The sequence below is a fragment of the Cyprinodon variegatus genome, unplaced genomic scaffold, assembly GCF_000732505.1.
Source record: "Cyprinodon variegatus isolate N-32 unplaced genomic scaffold, C_variegatus-1.0 Scaffold119, whole genome shotgun sequence".
Taxonomy (NCBI): domain Eukaryota; kingdom Metazoa; phylum Chordata; class Actinopteri; order Cyprinodontiformes; family Cyprinodontidae; genus Cyprinodon; species Cyprinodon variegatus.
This window is the reverse complement of record NW_015150572.1, coordinates 85,457-97,078: the sequence shown is the minus strand read 5'-3', so window position 1 is coordinate 97,078 and position 11,622 is coordinate 85,457. Positions and strand designations below refer to the sequence as shown.

At 49.0% G+C, this 11,622-nt stretch overlaps 2 protein-coding genes across 2 annotated transcripts in view; both read left to right on the top strand.

Annotated features, from left to right (window-relative positions):
• casc3 (cancer susceptibility candidate 3) overlaps window positions 1-4,136 on the top strand; it is an 11,749-nt gene extending 7,613 nt beyond the window's left edge. The window contains exons 7-12 of the mRNA XM_015375511.1: window positions 967-1,778; window positions 1,855-2,028; window positions 2,567-2,665; window positions 2,741-2,907; window positions 2,991-3,197; window positions 3,293-4,136. Coding sequence (XP_015230997.1) covers window positions 967-1,778; window positions 1,855-2,028; window positions 2,567-2,665; window positions 2,741-2,907; window positions 2,991-3,137 — 1,399 coding nt within the window. The 3' untranslated portion in view covers window positions 3,138-3,197; window positions 3,293-4,136. The remainder of the gene's footprint in view (window positions 1-966; window positions 1,779-1,854; window positions 2,029-2,566; window positions 2,666-2,740; window positions 2,908-2,990; window positions 3,198-3,292) is intronic.
• A 4,467-nt stretch (window positions 4,137-8,603) lies between these two features.
• Window positions 8,604-11,622, top strand: part of rapgefl1 (Rap guanine nucleotide exchange factor like 1) — a 40,329-nt gene continuing 37,310 nt past the window's right edge. Inside the window, exons 1-2 of the mRNA XM_015375435.1 lie at window positions 8,604-9,574; window positions 11,222-11,550. Of these exons, the coding sequence (XP_015230921.1) occupies window positions 9,378-9,574; window positions 11,222-11,550 (526 nt within the window). The 5' untranslated portion in view covers window positions 8,604-9,377. The remainder of the gene's footprint in view (window positions 9,575-11,221; window positions 11,551-11,622) is intronic.

The window sequence follows — 11,622 nt, the reverse complement described above, 5'->3', positions numbered from 1 at the left end:
TCTGGACTAAAATGTGCGATGGTGTTAGGTTGGAGTTACTGGTACCAGATCCAAATGAGCTGGGATGAACCTTTCCTCTGTGTTCTGTACCTTTAGTAAATAAGGAGGCACAAGACGCCAGATTTGAGTTTATCTCATTAGTTTTCTATGAAACTTTAAACTACCTCAACGGGCGTTTATCCCTTAAGTCCTGTACAATAAAAAATCATTTAATGTCAGATCGTCATATGCTTAATAAAACACCAAAATGTAATTAAATAAAAAAATTTTGTACATGACTAAAGGACTAAACGCTCTTTGAGGTCGTTTAAAGTTTATTTTTTGAACAAAACTAAAGGGATAAACGGGGATTGACTGTAGGTATGCTGGTCTGACGGGTATGCTCATCTGATAGAACACTGGGCAGCAAAATGTCTCTAAGAGATTCACATCTAACATCTCTACTGGAATTTAAACAATATTCACATTCCAGGAGGTCCTGGATTTCTGTGTCTTAATTTCCTCCTTGAGTCTGCTTTATCTCTTTGATTTGGAAATCTTCTCATCTTCACCACTTTTACCAACATCATTTTCTTCATCCTGACTCATTTGTCCACCTTCACCAGTGACCCACCTGGTCTCTTCATCATTCCATCTTCCTCTAATCTCTCTATCTTCTCCTCCCTCATTGTTTTCCAGTGAAACTAGAATTTTAGAATCAAATGTTTAAATTTCCTTTTGTTTTCTAAATTGTAACCATCAATATTTGGGTAATTTTCCTTTATTTAACTCCTTTATTGTTGCTAGTTTAAAGTTTCTTTTTTTAACAGAACTAAAGGGATAAACGGGTATGCTGATCTGACAGAACCGGTTCTGACCGGTTCCTCTGTTCAGCGTCTCGTTTTCCACCCATCGTGAAGCCCGACCCGGTCAGGAGAACCGGGGGAGTTCTGTTTGGGCTGATCTTTAACCTCTGTCCTCCTGCAGGCAGGCGTCCCCCAGCAGAGACAAGCGGTGGAGGGAGGGGCCCCGACCGGCCCGGTCCTGGCAGAACCGAGCCGCTCCTCCTTCGTCTGTCCCTCCGCCCTCCTCTGCCTTTCCTCCCCTCTCCGCGGCTCAGCGGAGCAGCACCTCCTCCAGACCGCCCCCCGCCCGCAGCAGACCCCCCCACCACAACCAAGCGCACCCCTCCTCTCACGCGGAGTACAGGAACAATGAATCCAACGCACCTCAGGTTCAGCACAGAGAGCGGCACGGTCCCAAAGCTCCGCTGGACCCGGTGGGGGAGAGAGGCGGGGCCAGCAGAGGGGGGCGGGGCCCTGCAGGAAGGGGGGGTTCTTCTGTGGTCATCGAAGAGGTTTCTGTCAGCCAATCAGGCGAGGCGGAAGAGGATCCGAGGTCGGTGACAGCGGCTCAGTCGCCGAGACGACAGGAGCAGAGGGGTGGAGCCGACAGAGCCGCCTCTGACCCCGCCCTCCAGCCTTCAGCAGCCAATCCGGAAGCCTCTCCCCCCGCCGAGCGTCCCGTGGAACGTAAGTCCTACTCCCTGGCCCGCAGGACTCGCTCCCGGCCCGCGGACCTGGGTAGCAAGCAGGCCTCAGTCGAGGAGTCGGCAGCCGGGGGGAACACGCCGTCCCCCGCTGGAGGGGGAGGGAAGAACTGGGCGGGGGAGGGCGACGACGCGGGTCAGACGGGAGGGGGAGGAGTGGCGGAGCTGGACCAGGCGGTGGCTCAGCTCAACCTGGCCCGACGGAACTGGAGTCCAAACCAGACGTCGTTCGTTCGCTCCGAGATGAGAGGTGAGTCCGTCGTCACGGTCGGTTCTGACCCAGTAGAACCAGTCGGGCCCAGTTCAAACAGCCTCTGTGTCTGCAGGTCTGCCCAGTCCGATGCACGTCACCGGCGGCCCGCCTCAGTTTCCCAACATGGAGGAGATGGGCGTCAGCTCCAACCGAGCCAAGCGGTACTCCTCCCAGCGCCAGAGAGCCGTGCCGGAACCGGCGCCGCCCATGCACCTGGGAGTGATGGACGGCCATTACTACGAGCCCAGTAAGATTCACAGCAGCTGTAGAAACCAGCTGAATCCAGAAACGGGCCAACATGGCCGCCGGGTTCTGAACGGTTCTGAAATTACGGCTGCTCTGTTAAAGCAGCTCCTCTAACGGGTCCGATGGGCCAAATTCCACCGCTTCCTGAACTTCAGCAGCTCGTTTGTTTCCTGTCTTTCATCACTGGACAAACCCAGGTGAGATTGACCTCAGTAACCATGACAACCAGACATAATCAACCAGTCCACTGGTAAAGGACAGGAAACAAAGGAGCTGAAGTTCAGGGAGTAGTGGAGACCCGGTTGGTCCTGGAACCAGAACTGGGTCAGTTTTCACATCAGAGCCGCACTTCCTCCATGTCACCAGCAGAGGTCAGTAAAGCTCTCTGTCTGCAGCAGCTTCAGAGAGAACCTCTGATTGACAGTTTGGATGTGAAATGAAGCTTAGTTGATGTAAAGGTGGTTCTGATCCGGTTTAGTCCGGATCATTTCTAGACCGCTGATGTTCTGCAGCCTTGTGACTCCCTGTCTCCCCCTCAGTATCGTACCAGGGACCAATCTACACCCACGGGGAAGGCCCCGCCCCCATCCCCCCGCAGGGCATGCTGGTCCAGCCGGAGATGCACATCCCTCATCCGGGTGGGTGGGCTGTACGTGGAAAGGTTCAGAACCTCTGTGGGTCGACGGGTCGCTCACTCTGCCGCCTCTCTGCAGGTCTCCATCCCCACCAATCAGGAGCCCCCATCACTAACCCCGCCCTCTACGGAGCGCCGCCTGTGTCTCTGTCGCCGGGGCAACCACAGCAGCTCCTGCCTCCTCCGTTCTACCCTCCGCCAGGAGTCATGCCCTTCCAGTACCCGGCCATGTACCCAAACCCGCAGGTGAGACCCGGCGCCGCCGACCCGGAAGCCTGAGGCGCTCAGAACATCGGGGGGACCACTAACCCGTTTTCTCTGCGTTCCAGGGCCAGTCCCAGGTGACCTACGGCGGCGTCACGTACTACGACACCATGCAGCAGCAGGCCCAGCCCAAACCATCACCCCCCCGCCGCACCTCCCAGCCCGTCACCGTCAAACCCCCCCCTCCAGAGGTTCCGTTTGCCTCAGAGTGACCAGCCCCTCCTCTCGTCCCCGCCCCCTGACTCCGCCCCACCCTTACCTCGAAACTACAGGTGAGAAACAGGAAACGTAAAGAAGGAATCTTATTGGCTGAGAGGTTTCCTTCCCATCGTCCGTTTGTTAATCTCTCTGATGGGTTTGTGTGCAGGAGCAGGGTGGGCGGGTCAGTGAGGAGCTGCCGGTCCAAACCGGACCACCGAGGAGGGGGGCGGGGGCAGGATAAGACGGAGGCAGACTCTGCTGGCGACCCGCAGCATCACTACTAGATCAAAACTCCTCTTTACTCCCAGCTCTGCCGTCGGCGGTCTGGACCCGTTTCCAGAACCAAGGCTTCGCTCTGCCGGATGGACCGGATCCGACCCACAACTGATGACGCGTCCCGTTCAAAGACTTCCTGTTCAGCTTAACGGTTTAGAATAAATCACACGGTTACAGGACTTCAGAACCAACCGGTCTGAACCGGTTAACATGCGAACCAGAACCTTCTGGATCTTCTGACAGTAAATCTGCTCCGACTCTGTTTGGGTCACGGTCAGAGAAAAAGGTTTCAGGAAGTAAATCCTGAACTCTGACCCGCTCCAGCGCCGAGCGGCCCGTCTGCTCCATCATGGCTGCGTGATGGAGGCCAACGCCGCTGTGAATAAAGCTGGAAGAGATGAGCCTGAAGGGTTAAAGTACGCCAACGCCGAGTCGGCAGGGACCCAAACCGTAGCGGTGGAGAGGCGCTGCCTCATTTGTCTTCCTTTTCATCAAACTGATTGTTTTTTTTATTTGTAGTTTCTGTAGCGACGCCGCTTGGACCGCCTGCTCGTTTCAAACATTCGGAGCGTAGCAGGAATTCCAGACTGATCCTAGGCTGAAGGTTTCCAGATGAATTATTTCTTGTTTGTATTTTTTTGTTTTCAGCCATCTTCTGTTTCTGCTCAGATCTGAAACGTCTTTGGTTTGATGTCAGAATAAAGTTTCTCCTTCTTTCCTGAACGTCTCTGAGCTGTCTGTGACCAGCAGCTGCAAACAAACATTAAACTTTCCTCTCACTTTCACAGACGTCTATATCGGCTGCTTATCTAAAGCATTTAGAAGCTGTTGGTTATACGACTTCTCAGGTTTTAAAAGTAGAGCTGAACTAACATAGATCTGCATAATATTGCCGCCCACAGAAGGGAGGAGAGATCTCTGCATGACGCAACAGTGAACTGGACCAGAAGTTTTGAAGGTGATGTTCCAAAAAAGTAAAAAAAAATCCAACGGACTTTGTTTCCAAGTTTGAAGACGTTTCTCTTCCATCCAGGAAGATTTTTCAGTTCAAAATGTCAGAAATAACGTTGAGTTCCAGGTTTTATCCAGCAGCCCAACAAAGCCTTGTTTTTGTTCAGAAAACATGCTAATTAAAACAGAAGTTCGCTGGAACCTCAGGGTCAATCTCTGTTCCAACAGGAACAAGCAAAACATCCATATTTTCTAAAACTAACTATACGTTGGGTTCAAAAATGTAGGTTTGTAAAAGGACTGAAATACACAGTCACTCCTATTCTAAGGCCTATTATATTTTTTTATTTTAACCAATACAGACGCAAAACACCTATCGTTACATGTGCACTTTAAATCTCAAACTCCAGGCCCTCGCACGCACCGGATACCCAGATGCCATATCTGTCAAATATCCCATCCCTGCTGCGGCAGCTGCAAACCTTACAATCTCGAGAACAACAGAGTCCCATACTCTAACGCACAGAATACCCAGATCCCATATCAGTCAACAACACTTTGTCTCGTCAAATATTCTCGCGATTACAGCCGTAACTTAAATGGTCCCAGACCAACTTTTGATCAAAAGCTTTAGGCCTACCCTATGTCGTGTAGATCAGTTCCTCTGGAGCCGTCACCAAGATGCCCAGGGAAGGACTGGAACAAAATGCCCCCGTCCAGCGAAGGGGGGGGACGGCTGTCCACAGATTCTTGGCCTTGTCCCACACGGTCCTGGACAATTGGATCTTTACTCCAGGGTTTCGGCACCAAAAATGTAGGTTTGTAAAAGAACTGAAATACACAGTAAAGGATTTTCATATAGCTTCTGCAGGAGGAGAGACAGTTGAACCCCAGACGCAAACACACTGTCTCACACCGGACCTCCTCCGCAGAGCGTTTTATTAACAGAACACGACACATGGTTACAGAGTATTGTTCTAAAAGAACAATTGATTAGTTTATAAAGACAGGATGGTCTCCTGACTGAATCACAAGACACAGTGGAGCATCCCCTCACACAAATGTTTCATAAGCATACATTAATCTTATAATCATCATTGAATAAACCTAACACTATACTTTCCTACAACCTTTGCTGATGCATTTATTTAAACATCCATGCTGCCAAAATAAAGGTATAGTGGACAAAATTTCTGGGGCGAACATCTTTTCCATTGTCTTCTAATTATCAGGCTCCTCTCCTGTGGAACCAACTACCAGTTTTAGTCCGTGAGGCAGACACCCTGTCTACTTTTAAGGCTAGGCTTAAAACTTTCCTTTTTGATAAAGCTTCTAGTTAGAGTGGCTCAGGTTATCCTGAGTTATCTCTATAGTTCTGCTGCTATAGGCTTAGACTGCTGGAGGACATAGGGACCCCTTTTTCATCATTCTGCTTCATTCTATCTCTATTCTCCCACTCTGCAGAATCTGTTAGTTCAATCTCTAACGTTCTGCTCTCTCTGCTTTTTCTCATAGTAGCTTCATCTGGTCTGTTCCTGTTTGGCTGTGACTCCATCCTGGAGAGAAATATCAGCTGTGCTGCTGCCATCAACACCTTTGTTTCTAGATGTTGGAGCTTGGCCTGTTTTCCAGTGTAGTCCTGTTTCTCTGACTGGATGATCTAGTGAACTGTAAAGTGCCTTTAGATGACTTATGTTGTGAATTGGTGCTAAACAATTGAATTACCTACATTTTTTTTTAAATTCTTCTGCACAAAATTAATATTTACATGTACTAATAGCTGCATTAAATCTATTTTTAAGTTATTAAAGTAGATATGATTTTACTCAAGACTCCTAGATGATTTGTGGAGACCCTTATATGGCAAAAATGTAGTTCTGAAAAGAGCGTTAATCTATATATCAACTTTAATGTTGGTATATTGATGTGCATCATTAACCAGAGGATTTTAGTTGTCAAGTAATTGTTAATATATGAAAAATTATGTTTAATAATTTTGAAGAGCATTACCACTGCCATCGTCTGTATTAGAGGGAAAATATGGTAGGGGTGGCCAATGATTGGCTAAAGGGCTGGTAATCCTCCAGCAGCAGTTTGTCGCAGGTATAACGCAGGTATTTTTGATTTATGCCCAATATTAACGCATGGTCCGCGCTATGTTATTCACACCACAACGCCAGAGGGCCAATCAGGACCTAGCTAGGATTGTGGGCGTCCATGAGTCGGTTTGACGAGCTTGTTTGCCGTCTACAACCCCTCATCCACAAACTAGTGTCCTGCACGGAGGCTGGGATAGAGTCCGAGGTGTGCCAGGCGTTGTGGACGGAGCTACAGCCAGAGTTTCTGCCATTAGGTACCAAACAGGAAATACGCATTGAATAGAGCAGATGTAGAATCGACCAATCAGAGTCAGCTACAATTTTGTGGAGGTGCACCAGAGTGTCTGGAGGGGGCGGCGGCATATCTGCATTAACTGTGACACACGCAGACGACCTGGTTTCTGAGCAAAGACCAGGCTTAAGGGCGGCCATGGCCACCTCTGGCCCCCCATCTAGCTCCGCCCCTGGTAATGAAGTATTTGTATTTTCCTATTTGATGCTTGTCTGCTGATGGATGGAACCGGAAACCTTTTCAACTTTGAGGTCATTGAACGATGCAGAAGAGCAGTGGTCCTAAAACCCAACCCTGAGGAACACCATTTCACCAGTTAATGCTCTCTGCTGTGATGCCGTTAGCTTCCCCACGGTGTCCAGGAGACGCTGTGGAAAAACTTCAGCTGCAGCTTCAAACATCTGAGCCCAGGAATCTGCTTCCAGCCTTTTGGTTTTTCCTCCCAGTTTGAAACAGCAGAGAGCATGAAGTCATCTGGAGACTAAAGCATGAAAACTGATCAACTCCTCACTAAATATTTATTCTGATAGTTTCCATCCTTTTGTTCTCTGATCATCACACCTGCTGTTCTCATTCCTGATGAATATTAATGAGCTGCAGGGGGCGGAGCTCTTACATAAGCTCCACTGACCAATCAGGATGCCTCAGGAATATTCATCTGCTGCTCAGGACAAAAGGGGCCTCAGCTGTTAGAGGACCATCCCTCTCATTTCATCCTCGTCTGCATCCCCCCCTCCGCTGTAACCATGGCAACGCCTCCCGTCGGTGATGGGCGGCAGCTGATCTGTAGAATTCGGCCGGTTAAGGTTGATGCACCGCAGAGGAGGATGGTGGGGAAACCTCCTCCTCTAATTGGTCAGGAAACTGCAGAGTAGGGGGGAAAAAATAGACCAATGAGAGGCTGAGAGGTTTACTCTACTTCCTGTAGTGACGCTATGACGTAATTACAATTATGAGGTCAATAAATCAATCAGATTTCATTTATTAATGACTCCTTGATTTTACTTTGGATTTTATTGGGTTTTTTCTCCTTTTTTTAATGCAGCTTCGTCTGTCTTTAAACCCTCCATAATAATATGACGTTTTAAAGTGACTGATCTCCATTTTTATCCAGATTTCCTCCTCTGTGCCACGTGCATGGCTTTTTTTTTTATTGCTTTGTTTAAACTCTGGAGATAAACTCCATGATATAAACCCCTGCAGAAATCTGATATAGTCTAATATTTAACTTCCCTGATTAAAGGAGTTTAATGTTTCCATTCAGTCTAAACCAGAAGTCTGCAACCTTTCAGAAAGGAACAAGAAAAAGTTGTTTAGAGCCACTAAAAATAAAAAAAAACTTTTATTATTTATTGTTTTATTCCAGTTTTTTTTTTTGTTTTTATTTCTTTTTATATTTGTATTTTTCACTGCAAAATTCTTGCTGTTTTGTTTTTAGTTAGATCATTTTAAGATCTGTCCAGGGAAAACAAATTAAAATAAATAACCTAATTCTGCTGTAATTGCAGCAATGCTTCTTAATGCACTGTCCCTGTCAGATGAATAATTAAATGTAAATTTTGTGCATTTTTAGCTTTTAAAATAATATTAAACACATTATTTCCAAGCTAATTAAGAGAAAAATGTCTCCAATAACATAGTACTGGTTCTTTTAATCTGGAGAGGGACAAAACCTAGAACAAATAATGGATGTCTATTCTATTAACATTTTCTATCTGTAGAATGGGTCTGTTTGATGTGATGTCTTCTCCATTCAGAGGGGCCCCTGTCTGTCTTTGCCTAGGGCCCCAATTTTCCTAAATCCGCCCCTGCCCAGAACCCTGCGTACCTGTCCACAGGTGTACCTGAGGTAGGAGGGAGTCCCGCCCTGCAGTGGAACAGAAACTGATCAGGAAGTTCTCTGCTGTGATCCTCATTGGACCACAGGTCAGTCTTTATTCTCTCTTCTTGGCATCAGAGTCTAAATCAAACAAATCAAAGCTCTCACGCTGAAATCTCGCGTTGTTTCCGTTCTGTCGTCGGGGATATTTCCATTTCTATTAATTTTTTTCCCCTGCGCGCCACCGTGCAGAGCGAGATTCGGGAGCGCGCAACTGCAGCAGATCGTCGCGCGGAGGGCGGGGGAGCGCGCGTGCTCCTCTTCATCGGCGCTCATAGAGAAAATCTGCCAGCAGCAGCCGAGCGGAGAACCGAACCTGTGCGGGATCCGAACCGGACCAGGGTCCGTAGAACCGAGCCGCCGGTAGACCTGCAGGTGAACCGCAGAGACCCGGATCCTGATCGGAGCCGCAAAGCCGCAGAGCCGCAGCCCGAACCGGAGCAGCTCCGCCTGCGCTCCTTCCCCGGATCTAAAGCTCGGAACCTGCGGTGGAAGAGCGGCCCGGATCCGGATCCCTGAGACCGCCGCCTCCCCCAATGGGTCAGAACCGGGCTGCTGGTCCCGCAGAACCCCAAAGACTCCTCTCTCACCTGCGCGCACCTGAGCCGACCTGCGGGGGCCGGATGATGTAGGCGCCGCTGCCCCAGCAGCAGCAGCAGGTACCGACCCAAAACCCAGGATCCAGGTGTCAGCAGAACCCAGGTCTCTGGAGCCCAGGTCTCAGCCCCCCAGGTCCCCGGTCCACAGAAGCACCATGCCGGCGGGGATGAAACCGCTGGAGAAGTTCCTGAAGAAGCAGACCACCGCTCTGACCCGGGCCGGGGGGTTCGGAGGGGTGGGGGACAAGGCCAGCGGGACCGGAGCGTCCCGCCGCAGGGCCAGCCTGTCCCGGGTGGTCCCGTTCTTCAGGGAGACCTCACCTGAAAGCGGCCACGTCCGGGAGGTGTTCAGGTGAGACCCGCCTCGGTTCGATCAGAGGTCCTGCTGGACCTGATGATGATGATGATGATGATGATGATGATAATGATGATGATGATGATGATGATGATGATGATGATGAGTAATAAAACCAACAGAACCAGAGAACCCAACTGCAGATCAAAGTTCTGTTCGGTTTAGATTCTAAATCTAGGATCAGAACATCTGGACTCATTCAGAACCGAACCAGAGGTTCTGTTGGACCCACATCTGGAGATGATTAGAGTCCACAGAACTGGGAGGTTCTGCTTGAGATGATCTGAAGCTTTTTCACATTATGGTGGAGGAGACCATCAGAACCCGGGTCCACATAGAGACGGTCAGAACCAGAACCCGGGTCCAAAGGCTCTGGTTTGGTTTGCTGATTAACATCACTGTGATGTGATTGGCTGTTTGAGTTCCTAATCAATGGGCCAAAGAGTAACAGGCTGAACCCGACTGACCAGAACCAGTTTCTCATGACCGGTTTCACTCCCGGTTCGTTCCTGTTCTGTCTGAACAAACTTGGATTAAAAGGCAGATCGATGATCACTGAAACCGGAACCGGTTTAGGTGTGAATCCGGAGCCATGCTTCTTAAACCAGATCCAACCAGAACATTTAGACCTTCAGTTCTCCGGTCCAGAACTGGATCTGGGTCTAAAGAAAAGAAGCTGGAGGCCAAACTGAACCTTTAATGATCTGCAAACATCCAATGTTAAAACCAGATTGTCTTCTGATCTAACATCTGTACTCTGCTTTGGACCCGTCCCTCAGGGTCCATTCTGGAGTTTAAATCCGGCCTGAAACAATCAGATTAATCAGATTATTGAAATAATCATCAACTAATTCAGTTATCAGTTAATCGTTACCTGGAGAACAGAGACTATAAAACCTGCCTTTAGCTGACAGAGACCCACTGAGAGCAGGAATTAGACCGAGATTGTAAAAAAAAATAGAAACATTTTCTATTTAAGATAAAAATCTTTTTCCTCTGTCAATTCAGAACTCCTCAAGTGGAAAAGTTTTAGTTTCTCCTGCTTTAATATCGTAAAAAAAAAAAAACTTCTTTAAGGAACGTTTTCCTGTCAGATTATTAATCAATTAATCGAAGAAATAATCCAAAGATTATTTGATTTGCTAAATAATCTGAGGTCTGAACCTGGAAACGTGTTTGGATGCTGGAGACGACGTCAGTAGCTGCTGGTCCTGGTTCCCTCCTGATGATGATGATGATGATGATGCTGATGTTTTGGTGTGCCGGCCTTCAGACTGAACGTGTTTGAGCCTCTGGTTCCCTCTGAGCCCTCCCAGCCACCGTAGTTAGTGGTGCTGAAGCTGTGGACCGTGTCTCTCTGGGCCTCAGCAGAGAACCTGATTGAAAGCAGGACAGTGAAAAGGCCCCAGAGGCCGAATCGTTCAGACGTTTAACAGCAGAGGAGCAGAAATGAAACGTCTCCTCCGCCTGTTTTCGCTGATTAGAGGTTTAACCCTTTCAGCTGCTGATGCTCAGCCAGATGTTTGATCTGCAGATGTTCTGATCGGTTCCGATCTTTTCCATTCGTATGAGCAGCGGATCAGATCGGGTCTAGAGAATTTCTCCATCATCATCCTCAGTAACTCTGACCTCTGACCCTTACAGCCCTGACAGTGAGGACCCCCCCTCCTGGCCCTCAGCTGCAGGAACCGGGCCGGCCACAGTTCCCTGCAGCGCCAACGGCTCCAGCTCCGGCTCTGGACCCGGCTCTGGTTCTGGTTCCGGTTCTGGGGGAGGAGATGTTCGCAGTCCTTCTCTATCCAGCGACGAACAGAGCTCTGAGGCCAGCCTCATCACGGAGACCAGCTGCGTGGGAGGAGGAGGAGGAGGAGGAGGAGGAGGAGGAGCGACGCCTCTTCATCCTGATACTCCAGATAACCTGACGCTGGCCGTCCTGGATGGAGTCGCTGGAAAAAGATTTGGACACTGTTCAGGTAGGATGGATGGATGGATGAATGATGGATGGATGGATGGATGGATGGATGGATGGATGGATGGATGGATGG